This window comes from Mustela lutreola, chromosome 3 (assembly GCF_030435805.1).
Source record: "Mustela lutreola isolate mMusLut2 chromosome 3, mMusLut2.pri, whole genome shotgun sequence".
NCBI classification, from domain to species: Eukaryota; Metazoa; Chordata; class Mammalia; order Carnivora; family Mustelidae; genus Mustela; species Mustela lutreola.
The window spans coordinates 173499963-173519054 of record NC_081292.1 but is presented as its reverse complement, the minus strand read 5'-3'; the positions used below and the strand labels follow the sequence as shown (position 1 = coordinate 173519054).

Sequence of the window (19092 nt, the reverse complement as noted above, 5' to 3'; positions counted from 1 at the left end):
AATCCACTGAGCCACCCAGGCGCCCCTTGTCTCTGTCTTTGTTGCCCCATTTACTCACTTAGAGTCCACACCTAAGTCATCTGTACATTTCCAGGCTGGCACAGTGCCTGGGAGATGTGAGGCAAAAATGTGTAGTTTCTTAACCTGATGCAGAACTGAGTACTTCCCACAGCCCGGCTGCCTGCAACTGCAGGTAAATAAAAGTAGGTTAAGTTTCTCGATACGGGGACAGGGGAAGCCAGTACATTTGCCAAAAGAAACCACACTCAATGAGCAGAGAATGTTGAAAAGCAAATGTATTCTCATGGGATCACATGCATAGCTTAAAGTGAAGGTTCTAAAATTGGGGGACTTGGATATCTTTGAGAAGCCAATGAATTCTGGGCTCTATCCGAAGAAGGCTGCACAAACACATAAAACTCTGTAGTGCAGGAGATGCATGGGATTCTCGAAAAGTGACATTTGAACCCCATGGCCACCCTAAAATCATGGTCCAACTAAGCCAGATAAGGAACTTCTGTCTAGGAATAAAGCATCAGTTGGTTGTGTATTAAAAACTCTGTAATTTTTTTTAAGTCAGTATAAACTGTTGGACTACAAAAGACTGTATCTCCAAGGAAATTAACATGATGCCAGGGAGGATAAATCTACCAGGGAAATCTGATCTGAACCCTGAGGCTGGGCAGGGCCATCGCACCAGTGCCATCTTACCAAAGGAAAAGAAAGTTTTCAGCCTTCAATGCACCTGCCAATGTACCGCGTTATTCCTCCTTATTTGTCAAGAGAAGAAAATAAAGAGAATGCACTGCTTGAGAAATCATTTTGCAAGACAAAAATCTTTTTAAGCTGAAAACATAGAATCAAGGGAACTCAAAGTGCTCTGCAGGTCCCAGGAGGCAAGGAAGGGTCATAGACAGAATGGGAAAATTTCTAATCTAGTTAAAACATCTGTTAAAAAGACCTGAAGTCATTATTTCTAGGGTTCTGTAGCTAATTTAGTATCTACAGTCCTGACGAAGCCAGCCCAGCTCCTACAAGGACATTGCTATGAGCTAATGCTACACACCACTCACTTCTTTGTGAAGTTAAAGCAGATCTTCAAGCCCTAAGAGCAGCTTTTTAAGTAGGTCACAAATGAAATACCACTGTGTGTAGATTAAACATAAAAATGCACTTATTTTTAGGAGATAAATTAGATGTTAAAAATGTACTAAAAATTGTAAGAAAGGATGATACAAAGGCAGTCAAAGGTGATAGGGGGAAATCGTGGTTTAGAGGCAGGAGAAGAGGAAGGAAGGCAGAAAGACAAGTATGAGCAGCAGCTGGACCACCGTCAGGGAAGAACGGAGAAGAGAATGCGCTGCATTGAAACAAAAATAGTCTCAAAGACGAGGAAAGAAACAAAGAACCAGACGGAGGTGACGAGAGAGATGGATTATAAAAGAGAGAAGTATGAAGGAAAAAACGGGGTTGCTCTGAGCAGGCAGGTGAACAAAAGTATGGGTAAAGCAGACTTGCCCCGCCTGGGTTTTCTGATCAAAAGAAGCATGAGAATATTACAGGGTTGTCTGTGTGTCTGGAAGAATTTATGAGAGCTTAAGAGGATTTGAGAATCCAGGTAGACCAAAATCTGGGGCTGGCCCCTTTTCTCCTAAAGCCTCCAAATCAGGAGAGTTCAAATGAGGTCTTGGAGAGGAACCGATGTGGGGGGTGCTGAGGTTTCGAGAAGGTGGGGAAGGGGATGGCCCAGGTGGGGAGGGAACAGGCAGTGGGTGGACAGAGTTCACCAAGGAGAAGTACTGGGAGGTATGCCGAGGGGCAGGTGACCAGAGAAAGAAAAGCCTAGAGAAGGAGTTCAATGGGGCTTTCACTCTGAGGACGTGTTTTCACACAGAGGCCACACAGCAGACGGCTGCCTTGGCCCTCATCCCTGAGAGTGTCTGTCAGAGCAATGTGTCCAAGCAACTCCAAGTAAAAAAAGAAACAAAAATACCTCACATAAGACAGGCAACTGCTTGCACAGAAATCCTTCCTATCGGGGGACATGAACCATTGGGCAGATCAATCACTCAGGGGGCTCCCAGGCTCCTTAGCTGCTGGCCACAGAGCAGACAACACCACACGAAGGTCAGTTTAGTCACTGACCTCAAACAGTGCATAAATAACGTAGTTGAAAGAAGCACATTTAAGAAAAGCTGAGGGGATGATGAAAGAGAAGGCAGGAGTGTGGCAACTAGATGACAACATGGGGGAAAGGGGTTAACACGCTGAGGCACAGAAGGAAGAGCTACACACTTCATGAAATATTTTATCATTTCTTTCTTTCCATGAAAGAGTATAAATATTCATAAGGCAATGGTAGCAAGGGGAAGCTGTTTTTAAACATCTAGCGGAGTGTCTCTGAAATAGCTCAAATACAAGGACATCATCATCATCTGGAACTCGCAGAACACTCATAGGCTCTTGGCAATAAACTTTTTAAAAGAATAATTGTTAAAAGCAGGTGACAGTGACCAAGTTCATCTCCCAAAGACACAGAAGGGACTCCTCTGCTCTGTTGGGTAGAAGTATTAAAATACCTGTGGTCCTTCAGTTCTGTATGGAACCCATCAAGAAGGAAGGGCAGAGAGGGACAGTCAATTCCCCCAATTCCTTTCTTTCTAGAAAGGAGCGGAAGTGACCAAAATACAGCACCGTAACTCTGGAACTTCACTGTCCCTTTGGCGTGGAAGTTTCCTCCCACCCGCGCTGGCCTCCCTTTGTTCATCTGTCAACTGAATGCTGTTATACTCTGCAGAATAATCATTTGGTACTGAGCTAAACTGTATTCATGTCTAGAGAGCCCAGTATCGTAAAAAGGAATCATTTTAAGAAGCTGCCTTTAAAAAATAAAAAAAATTAACAAAAGGAGCATTAAACACATGTCAACGTAGTAAGCATAAGACTTCCACGATGGCTACAGAAGATAAATCTAGTTTCTTTGAGATAAAAAGACTTCGTCAAGTAAATCCTTATCAGTGTGTAGGTGTAACCAATCTTGAATTGTGAGGAAGCTAGCCATTCTTCCTCAGAAGGAGCTTGTGACAAGACTGTCCCCTACCTTGAGAAAAAATAACAGTGAAAGATTGTGAGCTCCAATACAAAGCTACATAAAACACTTAAAATTTTTAACTTGGGAAATTTAAAAAGACATCAGATCACAACTTTTCCAAATGGAACAATGGTTTAGAGAAAGAAAGGGTGCTACTCAATATCATTGTCTCCTCGTCATAACCTGAATATAATTTTTGAGAAAAAAATTCCTTAGCTATTATTAATATACCAAAATAAATTTTTAAAAATTTTTCCTCTGAGGAGCAATACATTTCAACCCAAGATAAAATTTTTTCCATGAAAAATTTTTTTTTAAAGATTTATTTATTTATTTATTTGACAGAGAGAAATCACAAGTAGATGGAGAAGCAAGCAGAGAGAGAGAGAGGGAAGCAGGTTCCCCGCCAAGCAGAGGGCCCAATGCAGGACTCGATCCCAGGACCCTGAGATCATGACCCGAGCCGAAGGCAGCGGCTTAACCCATTGAGCCACCCAGGCGCCCCTCCATGAAAATTTTTTATGAGCAAAATGAGCACAAATTTTATTGGAGTTCATAAAATTCCTCGTATCTCAAGAGTATAAAATTTGATATCAGTGCTAGAAAATCTGTCTTGATTGATCTCTGTCCTTACCCCCAACCTAAGTCTGAAGTTATAGTCCTGTTACAACCAAACATAACATCAAATGTAAGCTAACATTTCAAATAGATGTCTTCTGGTAACACTAATGACATTACTTACTTCTAATGACTTACTAATGACATTAGTTACAAATACTTACTTCCCAAGTATTTGTAATGTACACTCACACATCCATTATCACACCCAACCCTCACCACACCCCTGAAAGACAAACGCTGTCTCTGCCCCACTCTGGGGGAGACTGTTGGAATATATGACCAGACAGAAGAAGGTCTTAACAGTAGAATGCAGGTGGCTGCTTGGGGGCACAGGACTGGGATGGGTGGAGTCTGAACTTGACCTTGTGTCTCTGAGTTGAGGCTGCTCCAGAAACAAGCTCTAAGAAAGCAGCTGATGATATGGGCCTGCTGGGGGGCCAGAGTTACAAGTTCCAACCCCAGAGAGATGAAGACAACAACACAGGATGTAGTCAGAATGCTAACCAGGGGAAGGTCCTCCGGAAACTGCCCAGGAGCAGCCCTTGGGAGGAGCAGGGGGCAGTGGGTGGGGAGACTCCCTTTATGAAGGCCTTTCTACTCCAGGGCAGAGGAATCTGAAAACAGCTAATTGAGCACGTGGTAGTTTAGGAAAGGATCAACTGTAGATTTACGTATATTCGGGAAAGTGAAAAGTCAAACGCGACCCATGAGGGAGCAGAGGGGGTGGGTAAGAGGCGCCGCACACACGCTGGAATCCCCAAGTTACTTGTGAGCCGGAGGCTCAGCTCTAGCAAATGTCTTCCGAGGTGCTGTGCCCAGGGTCCTAGGTCAGGCCTAACTCAGGTGAGAACAGGGTTTTTCTGAGAGACCACCATTCAGGGCCTCAAGCTGCCCACAGGTCCTAGAGAAAGCAGACTAGAGTCAAGCAGGCCCGAGCTTTAAGCGCCAAAGGTCCACGCTGCCTTGTCCAGAGCTGGGATACAGTCTCAGGATTTCAGAGCACGTGCTTTGTTCACACTGAGCCATATGGAAAATATTATCTTAGAAATCAATTTTGATCATAAGCAAAACCTCACCTAAAGTGGAAGGAACAGGGTTGATATCTAGAACCCAGATTATCCAAGCAAAATGCCCTCCCTGCCGTCTCTAAACACCACGTCCAGGTTGGGTGAAACCAGACTTGCTCGGGCGGACTGTCATAACTCACCGATGAAGTGGTTGTGTCCCAGGGCGAGCATCTCCTCCAAGAGGACCAGGCCCCCAGGGGCCTGCAGGAGAGTCACACTCCGTCCATCGATGAGGGAGCACTGTTGGAATCCCGTGGCCGTGACTTTCCACAGCAAAATCAGCGAGGCAGTGGCATCTTGCCGAATTCTGGAAACAGGAATGGAGTAAACCAGAAGTTCCTTTCAGAAAAATTCGTCTTAGAACCAATCCATCGACATTAAAAATAAAAATAAAATGACATGGGCACCCACCAAGGTCTCAGGAAGTGGTGACAAAGGTCTGTGTCCCACTTGTTTTAAAAATAGTCCACAAGATCAGGAAGAGATGATCACCTTTGCCTAACAATTATAATCGTTAATAAAAGGTCTGGAGGGGAGGGCGGGGAGGGGTGGGGTGGCTGGGGGATGGACATTGGGGAAGGGTATGTGCTATGGTGAGTGCTATGAATTGTGTAAGACTGATAACTCACAGATCTGTACCCCTGAAACAAATCATACATTATAGATTCATAAAAAATTTTAAAAGGGCGTCTTGAGTTCTTTTAGAGACAAATCTTTCTGCAGCCACACCATATGTAGTCCTGCTTGAATTTACTCTAAATGTGGCAGGCATCCCCAAAGGGCTGCCCACATGAGCAACAGTGGGTCACGACCCATGCTTTGGGCTTCTCTTGGCTTTTTCTTATTTCCCTGGTAAAATAAAAGAATGAGATGCTAGAAAGCAAATCAGCCTTGACCTCAGTTCTCCTTCCCTTGCAACACCATCCCCGCAGGCCAGAGCTCTGGCCACATGGAGCTACGGTACCCCCCACCCCCAAGCGGTCTCTGTCCCCAGCTTCCAGCCTTTGCCCCCTTATGAGCCTGGTTCGTGTGCCATTCTGCAAGGCTTAGCCCACGGGTCACCTCTTCTATGAGACCCTCTTCCCTGACGGTCTTCCAGGCGCCCAGCTTCCGCCCCTCCCCTCCTCCGCGCTCCAGGAGAAGCGGGTCTCCACCTGCCTGCGGGAGATCAGCAGACTCCACGCGCAGAGCTCCTGGCTTGCAGCGGGTGTCCAATCAGGGCTTGCTAATTCATGAATAAATGAAAGTCTCAGGGGCTAGCAATCATTACAAGTGAATTCAAGGCCCCCAGAGCTCCTCGGCACTCCCATCTCAATCTGTCTGGGTCGGCCTGCTATGTTTGCCCCGTCCTGCAGCCCAGGGGGGTCTTGAAGAACTTCACATTTGAGTGGGGAAAAAACCCGAAAGCCAGCGAATGGGATAGAAGCGCAGAACTCTTTGGAAAGGCTCATGAAAGCCAGATCATATGAGCCAGACAAGAAGCTCTAGGAGATGGTCTCATAAACGTAAAGGAAGCTGCGGGTCCCTATTTCCCGAAAGCCGGCTCTGGACGGCGCCGGTTCCATCAGTATTCCGAGCGGTGAAACACTAGGACCGGGGTCCCCCTGCTGGTAGAACTGGAAGCTGCCTCAGAGGCCACACCTCCCCCGCCCCGAGGCCCTTCTTCCCTGCGCCGGAGTCCCCGCCCCAGCAGAGTGAGTTTCTAGGCTGCCCGGGAGGGATGCATTTCAGCTCCATAGTATAGAAGGCAAGGTGGGCAAAAATGCTTCTGAATGAATGAAAGAGGTCCACAGCCCCGTTCAAAGGAAGCAGATACAGAGCACTAGCTCATCAGAGTCACGTGTCCCTCAGTCTTCTAAAGTCCCTGAGGACTGGACAGCAAATTCCCATTCGGTTGTGTGGGGATGGGGGTTGGGCAGGTAATAGCAACAGAGAAGGGTGAGCAGTGGGAGCTGTCAGACGGGACTGGGTCACTCTGGGGCTGGCTCCAACCCCACTCCCCAAACCCCCTTCCCCTCACTGCCCCCTGACACAGCTGGGGCTCAGCCCTGGCCTCTTCCGCATCCCCACCGGTGAGAGTGGGCAGTATGTCGCTGGAAAGAGCTTAAGTTTAAAACAAAGCCAAACAAAACACTGTCTTCTCAGATGCTTGTGTTTGAAAATAAAATTATAATGTTTGGATTTTAAATTATGCCTATGAACTTAAGCAATGGCCCATTAAACTCACAAGAGGCCTAAGAACTTTGGAAGCAAAAGTCATTGGGGAAGTGAAGGGTCTGGCTCTGGATCTTATCCAAGGCTTCAGGGGTTCTGATCTCACACCTTACTCATCGCGTCCAGTTCCACAGTTCCACATCCCCGGCCCAGCTGGACCCCCACTGCCGTCCTCTCCCCTGAAATAGAGGTCCTTCTGGGTTTAGAGCAATTTAGGCCATGTCTACACATGGAACCCCATTCAGGATTCCCACCAGACCGACCAGACTGACCAATTAACAACCCAGCTTAAGGTCAGAGTATCCAGCTTAAGGGTTTCTAGCTTGGGAGTTTTCTTACTTGACTGAGGTGTTCTGTGGTACTTCAAAGGACACCAGGCGGCCTCCCGCAGAGCTGTTAGAACTGGCATTCCCACAGGCAATATCTGGGACCACCTGGGGGAAAAAAGGGGAGAAACACTTATCAAGGTTGATTATAACACAGGATACTACTACTCAGCAAAATCCCATGAGCCGCCTTTGGATGACACTGTGGTGAAGACAGAGAGGGGAAAAGTGAAACCTTACAAACTCAGAAGAAAATGGCGGGAAAAAAAATTAGCCATTTGATTTTCTGAAACACCAAAGCTTTTCTGAGAGCCGTCCACCAACTCCTGGATTGCTATACTGGTGAAAGGGTCCTCTCTTCCAGTTACCAAGCAGTCACCAGCCTCTGCTCCAGGCTCAGTCTGGGGACACAGGGGACTAAGAGCTTCCAGAACAAGAAGGCAGGCTGAAGACTGGCTTACACACAGCAGGCAGAAACTAGGGAGCAAGCCTCAGAACAAGCAACAGGCAAGAAGCACCTGGTCTGGGTGACCTTGCTCTGGGCAGAGGTGGGTCTTGGAGAGTCCATGCTAAGGCCAAGCAACTGGGAAGTTGCCTCTTTTTGCCCCATGGACTAGCCCTTCATTTTTTAAGTGACACATTCCCAAAAGTAACACGCCAGTGCATATAAAAAAGGGGCTCAAGGGGCAGGGTTGGGGGAAATAACTGTTGTTTAGAAAACACACTGTGAGGGCACCTGGGTGGCTCAGTGGGTTAAGCCTCTGCCTTCGGCTCAGGTCATGGTCCCAGGGTCCTGGGATCGAGGCCTGCATTGGGCTCTCTGCTCCGCAGGGAGCCTGCTTCCTTTTCCCTCTCTCTGCCTGCCTCTCTGCCTACTTGTGATCTCTGTCAAATAAATAAATAAAATCTTCAAAAAAATAAAAAAAGAAAGAAAACACACTGTGAACACTGAAAGCTGTGTCCAAGTGAGATGGTTGGGACCAATTTGTTCATTCATTCCCCGTGCTGTGAGCACCGTCTTCCCCCAGGAAAGTTGAAACAAAGGGTATTAAATGTATCCCACATCATTGAATTAGCTGAGAGCAATACAGAAATTCTCAGCATTTCCATCCACACCCAACACTTATAATTTCCGGTCCAGAAGGCCTGATGGTCAAGGGTTGTGGAGAAGGCCCATTGTGGATATTCAGAAATGTAAATCGACCTGTTTGATTTGTGTTAACTGAGAACTATTACATCAATTTGAGTCCCTTAAGACCTCAAAGAGCTTCACATCTCTGAAGCATCATTACTCCATAAAAGGGGAAACCTAAATATATTCCCATCTTCCGCTGGCAACTTTTTAACCTCCTTTTTGAACAGCCTAAGAAATTACAGCATGACGGGAAGATGAGGCATTTCTTTCTACATTTACCAACAGTAGGATAGCATGTCTTTAAATAAATAGATTGCGATGGCTGGCTGGGGAGAAGCTGTCTTTAAGGGACACTTCCTTGATAAATGTAGAATCAAATCTAGTTCACATTTGAGAAGTGAGTCATTCCGCAAGGAGGGATTCAAATCAAAACTTCAAAGTGTTTATTAAAAGTCTGAAATCAGAACACGTTCACAGTTTTTTAGGTAGGCTGAAAACATTGCCCTGCAGTCTGAAGATGGCCTTCATAAAATGTGTGGCAAGGAAAAAAAAAAATGGGTCAACCGGTTAGAACTACCCAAGAAAATAAAAAAAGAAATGCTGCCTTGTCTCTCTCTCTCTCTCTCTCTCTCTCTTTTTTTTTTTTTTAAGATTTTATTTATTTATTTGACAGACAGAGATCACAAGAGGCAGAGAGGAAGGCCGGGAGGGTGGGGGGGACAGGGCGGGGGAGAAGCAGGCTCCCGGCTGAGCAGAGAGCCCAATACGGCCTCGATCCCAGGACCCTGGGACCATGACCTGAGCCAAAGGCAGAGGCTTTAACCCACTGAGCCACCCAGGCACTCCTGCCTTGTCTCTTCTATAACAATAAAGGAAATTTCTAGACGTATTCCTTGACTCTGAAACTGCTACACAAGATCTATGTGTTTTGTCATTTAAGCTACAAAACCAGCAGTAATATAACGATCACAAGATGTCTTATAAAATACAAAATGTGGAATGGAATTACACTCTATCGATGTTACTTCAAAGTCATGATATAGATTTGTTCCCCGACTCTCCTAGCTAGCAAATCTATGTTGTATGGCAACTTTCAAGGGTCTGCTGAAAATTCCTCAAAATGAGACTTTTGATGAGCTTGACTGATCTTGACCCAGACTGGACAAGATTCAGTACACAGTATTTGTTCTTGCCAAAATTGATAAAATTCAGAAACTGCACTGTTAAATGCATTCTTAAATCATTTAAAAAATTACCGATAGCACCTCTTTTTTAAAATCATATTGGCAGCAAGGCACAAAATAATAAACAAGATGTTAAGCATAAGATTAAGGAAAATTTGGTCAACAGTGGAGGGTCTGCCCGAAGCCAAGATTCTCTCACAGAAATGTATGTGGATATCGTTCCAGAAAATAACTTCCTTCATTTCCTTTCCTTGCTTACTCTTTTCATGCCCACAAAACAGTCATAACTAAGAAGTCTCCTTCCTGTACGGAAAAGCGATCTCTTACACATGGGTGCAGACGGGAAGAAGGGTAGACATGTGGTTTCATGTCAAGACTGTCACTGGACAGTCTTCCATTTTTATTGCCAATATTAGAGCCATTGGAATTATTTTAACCTCAGTGGTTCCTTACATTTGCGGCCAAATGTTCTCACCTCCACTTGATCCCATTTCATTTCTACCACTTTCTGCCCTGTTTTGGGTTGCCAGGTGGGCAAGGTCACGGTGGCCTGAGAGCGGGGCAGGATGATGTCGGGCTCCTGGGTGGCGGGGACAGGCTGCAGCTGCCTGGGGGCCATGGACTCGGTCCAGCTGGAGGCGGGGAGGATGGGCAGCGCCTGGTCACAGTTGGGACCTTCATAGCCGTCATTGCAAATGCAGAGGTAGCCCCCCCTGCTGCTGCTGCTGCTGCTGCAGTTGCCATGGTGACAAGGGGTGCTGGCACAAGGATCCGCCACGAGCTGAAACGAGACCATAAATGGGTCAATTATTCCCTCATAAGAAAAGCAGAGCTATCGCTGGCCAATTAGCTCCGGGTCTCAGAGCTGCTGCTCCAGGAAGCGTTGTTTCTGTGGAATCCAGGTCCTTAACCACTTGTGCTGTCGTGGGAGAACCTCCCAAGGTCATCCCAGTGTTAATCCCTCCACAGAGAACAGGTGACCAGCAAGCACACACCTAGAAAACAGCTTCTCCAAACCCGAGCCCCTAAATAATGCTGATGTCAGGAACACATTTTGAGAGAAATTTTCTAGGGCAAAAGCACTTAAAACTGAGGCTCTTTAGGAAGATACCAATTTTGATTTTTTTTTTTTTAAGTGGCCAGTCATTACAAAGGATACTTAAGGATCTCAGTTGGAATCTCCTTTTTCACCTTCTGGACCCTTGCAAGGTTTCCTTATGAGAAATGACTGCCAACTAACTTCTCTCCCTAAAGACGTACTTATGTATGTCTCCCAATTTCCACCCTTTTAAGGTGATATTATTTAATTAAAAGCTTCCAAAACAATTGCCCTGTGTGACAATTTTAGCCAGAGTAGAGCTTGGTGGAGACTTATGTTTAGCAGAATTTTATCAAAGTTTCTACCTCATTATTTTGGATGGTGATCACAGGGAAATGTGACCCTGCTGGATATGGAAGAGAAAAATTCACTTACAGGTCTTTAAATTGTGACAATGTTTCTAAGTAAAGTGCTTACCCCTGAGTCCTTCCCTGACCTGTAATTTGCTATGACTTGGAAACATGCTAGGAAACAAGGAAATGATCAGCTGTTTCTCTTGAGACAGCTCAAGGGTTCGGACATGTGCTTTATTCAATTATTATTTGCTTTCTATGAACAGAAAATTAGACCTCTATCTGATGTACCCCAGGCTTCTCAGGGCTGATCAGAAAATAGAATTTGGTAAAGAAGAGACTACAGAGAAATAAGACCCTCAATTTCTTTTGCTGAAATGAATTCACACATAAACACACATGGAGAGAATTCTGCATGGTGAAATGGCTTCTCATCCTGTTAATTATCCTTGTCAGACAATTTCCAACAAAATCCTTTAGGAATATTGAGGGATTTGGGATTGAATAAAATGAAGCTCTGAAAAACACCACAATGTTCTCTGCTATCACTTGGCAATTCCTTCACAGAATCTCAATTAAAAGGAGTAAGAGATATCTGAGGAAAATATTTAAACTGTAAGTTATTTTAAATATTTACAATCATTATCAACTTAAAGTAAAACCCAGACTCCTTCCATGTGAGATAAAGCTCTCCCTGATCTGGCCCCTGCCGACCCCTGATGTCCTCTCTTCACTTCTCACTTACACTCTCCCCCCTCCCTCTCTGTCCCTAGACTCTGCTGAGATCATTCCCATCTCAGGGCCTTTGCACCTGCTGGGACCTCTGCCCGAATAGGCTTTTCTCCAAGGTTTGCATGCTCTCTACTTCATTTCACAAAGTCTTCTACTCAAATGTCACCTCCTCAGAAAAAGCCTTCCCTCACTACAAAATCTAGAATAATCCTTTTTTTCCCTCCCACAAATTAATGAGCTCTGTGAGTACAAGGATTTTATCTACTACATTCATGGCACTATTCCTAGCATGTCAAGAAACATGGAAAACATGGCGGGGCTTTTTTATAAGTATTCACAAAATATTTGGAAGGCAATGCATGATGAGAGACAGATGTGAAATGCTTCCTTTTAGCCACCATATTGTTATCTCATTTCTGATTTATTTTTAGGACGTCTTCATGGAGTGGGTCTCACCTCAAGAATTATCTGACAGGAAGGAAAATTTAATTAGCTAGGATAAAGGGGACTTACAGCCAGGTTTCTGAAATCAACTTTTTTAAAATAATGTCTGAGGTTGACCTAGATGTCACAAATAAAAATATTGAACACAGACCTGAAAACACAGAAATACTTTTAAATTAGGTAAATACATTGAAGAGATGATGAAGAGATAATTCCAGAAATCCAAACCTCCAGGGTACAGGTGAGACCAGCTACCTGAGGGCCAGAAAGGCTCTGATGCTCTTGCCCCATCATTGCAGGCCACAAGCAGCCCTCAGAGAGGCACCGAGGTCCAGCACACATCAGCACGTCCTCCACGAAAAGAAGGCAAAGCACAGCTCTCCACTGTCACAACAAAGGCTACCAGGCATGATGACTACGACTCCCTCTAAGGTGGCCATGGAGAGTTTTCAAAGAACATCGCCGTATAGCAGCTCATTTGTGCTCACAACAACCTAGAACTAGAGAAGAACTTTTCCGAACCCGTATCACTGTTCAGAAACGGGACACAGGAGTGGAGTGACCAATCCCAGCCACTACATAAGAATAAAGCTGTGTCACATCTTCTGACTTCCAGTCAAGAGTTCTGGCCACAACACAGCACTCCAACTTTGGTAGTAAGTTATTATTATACCAAAGAAACAATCCCTGTGCAGAAGGCCAATGGTCAGGGTTTTATTTCTGTAAGCAACAGAAAATAAGTAAGGATTAAATGTGGGTCAGTTAAGACCACCAATTTCATACTTGGAATTTAAAAGTATAAGAATAATACTCAACACATAATGATTGAGGTCTTATAATTTGACATGATCTCTAGCAGATGTGGGAATAAAATGCTAAAAGAAAACAAACAAACAAAGAGACAGACAGACAATGTCTGTCCCTATAGAGTTTACAACCAGTAACCTAGTATGAGCACCAAGAACAACAATTGCAAAACTAGTACTATCTGACATTCACTGGGTGCTTCCTGTGTGCCTACCACTACATTCAGCATTTCAAATTTCCCGGCACTCCCCTATCTCAGGGCCTTTGCACTGGCTGTTCCTGCTACCTGGAACACTCACTCCTCATGGCTGCTCCCAAAGCGCCTTTGATGCTTTGCTCAAATGTCATCTTCTGGTGAAGACTTCCCTGGCCACACATTTAAACAATGTAAATTGAACTGTGCAAAATCTCCATCCCTTGACATTGTTGATACCTCTTTCCTGGCTTTATTTTTCTCCAAAACATCTATTATGTGCTAATATAATGTGGGGGGGGAAAGTTACCTATTTATTATATTGATTTTGCATCTTCCCCCACTAGACTGTAAACTCTGTGAGGTCAGATTTGTTTCCCCCGTTTTGTTTACTTGAGGGCCCCCATCCCACCCTAAGACAGTACCAGGTACACGGGAGCTGCTGAATGAGCAGTGACAGAATGACTGACCCAGGGAATGAATGATGTCATACGCCAGCAGCTGCCAGAGCCCGTGAGGTGTCCTGCTATAGGCAATGGAACTGGGATTCTCCAGGACCCTGCCCCAGGACATGAGAATGCAAATTAAGGAAGGCCTCACATACCTGTCCTAAAGTGTTAGAGCAATTCAATACCTTTAAGTCAACTTGAAAAGGGGGGAAAGTTTCTGTTGACCTGAGAGCTAAGGCAGAGCCAGTACAACCTCCTTTTCCTTGATGAGGGAGGGCAGAAAGAGTAAAAGCTCAGTGGAGGTCACAGATGACCCCCAACACCATGGCATCAGTCCTCAGAGACCATCCATCAGGTGAGCCGCTGCTGAAGCCCATCACCCCGGGTGCCAGTGGATAAAACCAGGTGCAAAAGGCAGGACCCCACGGCAATGCCTAATTTGCCACACTCCAGAGTCTATTCCACCAGGCAGGAAATAAAGAGCAGGGAGGAACTATGAGAATTAATGCTCTCGTTTAGGAGCTGCTGTCTTCATCCATGAGCGGGAAGCACAAGCAGCATCGGGATGAAGTAAAGACTGATTCATGGGCTGTCGGGAGAGATGCTTCTGGTAAAGACGACAAAAGCTAAGAATGAAGCTGTCAGTTGTTCGGATTTCTGCAGGGGTTCCAAAGAATGACTGATGTGATGGAGAATACGTGCGCGCCGGCGCCCTGGGACACAGACCAGAGCCCAGTGCGCTACACTGTCATGGATCCCTTCTTTAAAGTAATCAGTTCATATTAATGCTACTTGCTGGGGTCCTCTATTAGCTGCTTCCCAAACAATGACAACTACCTGCCATTGTGCTCTCGAGCACTTCAGGCTAGTTTCATTGAAGAAAAGAAAACCGGTCTGATTCCATTGCAAGACAGCAAATCTAAGATAAATGCAATAATCACCAACCTGTTATGGAGGTCACTGACGACCGCTCTGGAAGCCCATTAAGTTGCAACTACAAGCAGGAAACAACCAAACCGCCAGAATGCATAAGGAAGCAAAAGATCCTAATGAACAGACTTGACTTTGGGGATACTCAAAATTTAACTGGTGATGTTTTCTCGGCTATAATTTCTGGTCTCCAGTGATGGGGGTGGGGATGATTAAGTCTTTGTAATACCAGCTATCAGGGAGAAGAAAGAGAAGGCCCCTGGATTAATGCTGTTCTGCTTACAACCCACCAGCAAGCTCAGTGATGAACTGCTGCTTGTTCTTGCATCATTAATCACCCATTTAAGCCAAATTTTTTCACATCATAGAACTAATCTGAAACTATTCTTTTCATATTTTATTTGAGACATTTCACCTGCTTTAAATCATTTATACTGCAAGAAGGAACATTCTTGGGGATGCGCACAGGGCGATATGGGAGCCAGACCGGAGTGAAGGGGCTGCCAACCCCGCTACTTGGGACTGGAAAGCCCTCTCCTGCGGCATGTTAGCCATGACCTGTTTTCCTTCCTTAAACTGTCCACTGTCCCTGTTTCCAGCAATTCTAATGTCCCCCGCAGCACACAAACCGAAGGATGGAAGGTCAAATTTAAAACAGACATAAAAGAGGCCCATTTGGGGGCCCCTGTATGGTTCAGTCAGTTAAACATCTGACGTAGGCTCAGGTCAGGATCTCAAGGTCCTGGGATCAAGCCCCATGTCGGGCTCCCTACTCAGTGGGGAATCTGCTTCTCCCTCTGCCTCTGCCCCCATTTTGTGCTCTCTCTCAAACAAATAAATAAAATATTTAAAAAGGGTGGGAGGGAGCGACCATTTTAGGCTCATTAGATTAAGTAAGTCAAAATTAGCAGGATTAACTCCACACGGAGCCTATGAATCCATCACCCACATCACCCGAAAGACTGGTCTGAGATAGTGCCCATAGAACCCCTTGCCTAAGGGATCCTTTCACACTGGTTTGGAGTATACGAGCTTCATTCCTACTCAATAAGGCTGATCAGTAATTCATGTGAATTTTCTCGAGCACTGGGTAAGGTATGGAATTTATGGGACAGACAGTACCTGGAAGAACTCGGAAAGATAAATAAAGCCCAGTCCTTGACCTCCAAGAGCTTGCGGTCCAACAGAAGGTTCAGACACATTAACTGGGACGCCCCACCAAGCCATCTAATTGAAATCAATGCCCTGCTTGTATGCACATACACTATTTCAATCCTTTATTAGATGAACTGAAGTCCCTAATGCTGAGAGAGACCATGGGTTTGATAATGCCAGGTCTGAAAGGAGCAGACGGGAGTTGATCTCAGAGCTAGTCTCTCTGAGGTGACCGTGGCAACTCTCAGCAAAACAAGGGCAGTGGCAAGGAGTTTTCTGTTGAAAAATGGATCAGCTGAGCAACAGTCCTGGCGTCGGTCTGCACAGAGCGCTGAGAGGCCCTGGCCAAGTCACTCGGCTGCCCTGGACACACATTCCTCACACGTCAAGTGAAGGCCTCAGGCAGAACATCTCAAGGCCTCCTCCATCTCTGGTATTTTGGATTATATTGACAGCCACTCAGTTTTCATGGACCCTGCTTTCAGAGGGTCCAGACAAGTACAGAGAAACCCTGAAGCTCTCCCTCCCTCCCTCACTTATACCCATTGCTCCGTGGGCAGAGTCATCCCCAGAATGAGAAAGGTGTCTGAGGAACCCAAAACCAACAAAGGCAGGAAGGAGGATCTGCACGCATTGACAGAGCTCACGACGTGACCTAGGCCATGCAACTCACTGAGGGGATTGGAGGACTCATGGCTCTTACAGAGGAGAGAGGAGGAAGATGTAGGTACCGAAGAGAAATACCTCAGGGGCGTTTGTGTGTGGTGTTAAGAAATAAATAGAATAGGGGCACCTGGGTGGCTCAGTCAGTTGGGCGTCCCACTCTTGATAGCTGCTCAGGTCATGATCTCAGGGTCATGAGATCAAGCCCCATGTCAGGCTCCACGCTGGGTGTAGAGCCTGTTTGAGATCCTCTCCCTGCCTCTGCCCCACCCCTCCCACTCATACTCTCTATCTAAAAATTAAAAATTAAAAAAAAATAAATAAGTAGAATGGGCCATTGCTTTAGTAACTTTTCTAAGCAGAAAAATCAATTAAGGAACTTTTTAATACAGATTCCATGATATTCATATCATAGGAAGACGAGGCACCTTACTAAATAAGGAACAAAAACCAAAGCCTGAAAGCAGTATTTCTCAACCTCAGCACTCTTGACTCTTCGGGCTGGATCACCCTTTGTTGGGGTGGATGCCCCACACATTGTAGGATGTTTTGCAACAACTCCCATCTCTACTTAGCGATGACAGAACCCCTTCTGCCCACAGTGACAGTGGTGACAACCAAAATATCTCCAGACATTGCCAAAGTCACCCGGAACAGAGTCACTCCCAGTTCAGGACCATGACCCTCAAGGAACAGATGGATGCATTTCATTCGATCAAAATGTGTGAAAATTCTGTATGACGTTATAAATCAGGTCAAAAGGTAACAACAAGGTTGGGGGAAATACGTACAATGTATGACAGAAAGACTAAATCCCCTTATTATATCAATTCCTACATGTCAATAAAAGACACCTCAATAAAAAGGGCAAGGAAATAAGCCACACACAGACAGAGATGTGTGAAATTGTGCCATTTTATAATATTTTTGGTTTTATAAGATTTTATTTATTCATTTGAGAAAGAGAGAGAGAGAACATGAGCAGAGGAAGGAGCAGAGGGAGAGGGAGAAGCAGGCTCCCCACTCACTGAGCAGGGAGCCCGACGTGGGGCTTGATCCCAGGACCCTGAGATCACGACCTGAGCTGAAGTCAGACACTTAACCAACTGAGCCACCCAGGTGCCCTTTATAATATTTTTAAACACAAAGCACAATGCTATGTGATTATTTGTATGTGTCTAGGTGCACACAAATTTTTAAAATCAGAATGAACCCTAATTTTTGTAATCTGGGCAGTAGACTCGGTCAAGGAGCTCTTTAAACCATGCCCCCCTCCCCAAAGCTGCTAATCAAACACTCTGAGGGTGAGGCCTAGAAACCTCCATCTCTCAGCATTCCCCAGATGATTCCGACATGCCTGGTCCAAAATCCTGGATGTAGAATTTGCGGCTATAACCCAGGGGTTACCACACAACAAGCACAAGCCCAGTGCAGGCTTGGGAAATGAAGTTTTGCCAGAATATGACCACAGCCATCTGTTCACGTGCCCCATCAGCAGGGGGGTGATTGCCAAGGACACTCCAGACCCATAAAATCGATACGGTATCTATTACGCGGCCCTTCAGTTTGCCAATCAATCCCTCTTCTAGACGATACTGACTCTGAGGTTCACCAAATGAGAAACAGATAGGTGGGCTCCTCTAGGAAGACTTCCAAGGAGAAAAGCTTGAACAGAGCACTATATAGACAATAGCAATTCATCCATTTTCTTCCCCCACCCAACTCTCTTACTGGGCTGGCCTGCCCTGAGTGAGTGGTTACAGAGGACTTCTTGGCCATATAACTTCAGGCAGAGAAGGGATCAGATGTTCTTTTAACCATAAGTCTGTGCAAGGATTGGGCAGAAGGAATCTTGGCACCACAAAGGGAATACGTGTCTAGATAACTCAGCACCCAGCTGACCACAGGACAGGGCCACACTCCCACCTCCCCTTCACTGGAAGGACCGTGGGACTTCTCTCCCTTCCTTCCCAGCCATCCACCGGACTACGTGAAGATCAGTAATGGGAAGCCCACTGCAGAAGCCAGACACAGAAACGGGCTGAGCACTGGAGGAAGGTGGGTGGGAGAGCCACACGGACCAGGGGTCTTGAAAGACCAGGAGAGGGTCTCCGTCGGCTGGCCCACAGGGAGATGGGGACCACGAGAAAGATGATTCCAGAATTTGGAGTTTAGGGTTTCTGGTAAAATGGTAATAAGCACTTGCACTGTGATATGGTAGAGAAAATCTGTGGTTTTATGCCCACTTGTGGATGACTGTGGACAAGGCAAGAATTTTCCTGGGACTCAGTTTCCCCAACTGTAAAAGGAAGGGATAGGACTGGAGAGCCCTAATGTACTTTCAGGTCTGAATATGAGCTTTCTCTGTCCAAAATAGCAATTGCACTGGTTAGAAATGTCGTCTTCATGCTGAAAGACAAATGAACACTGTTGCAATCCAACTGTCACAGTATTTTTGCCTTAAAAAGGAATTTTTCCCACTTGGTTCAATAAAGATCTCAATTATATTCCAACACCAACTGCTTACCCACTAGGAGTAAAGATGTGGAAAAAAAATCCACTACAGTGCTTATGCCAGTAGTAAACTCTGCCAAGAAAGGCATCCCATGATATCTTTTTTTCCAAATCCAAATAATAAAAATGCTCATTCACTTTACTGAATCAAGTACTACATGTCTTAGTAAAACCC

The 19092-nt window shown here is 45.4% G+C and overlaps 1 protein-coding gene across 1 annotated transcript in view; it reads right to left on the bottom strand.

Annotated features, from left to right (window-relative positions):
* DNER (delta/notch like EGF repeat containing) overlaps positions 1 to 19092 on the bottom strand; it is a 315989-nt gene that overhangs the window by 164083 nt on the left and 132814 nt on the right. The window contains exons 2-4 of the mRNA XM_059167803.1: positions 10114 to 10419; positions 7333 to 7427; positions 4920 to 5086 (exon numbers count right to left, since the gene is read on the bottom strand). Coding sequence (XP_059023786.1) covers positions 4920 to 5086; positions 7333 to 7427; positions 10114 to 10419 — 568 coding nt within the window. The remainder of the gene's footprint in view (positions 1 to 4919; positions 5087 to 7332; positions 7428 to 10113; positions 10420 to 19092) is intronic.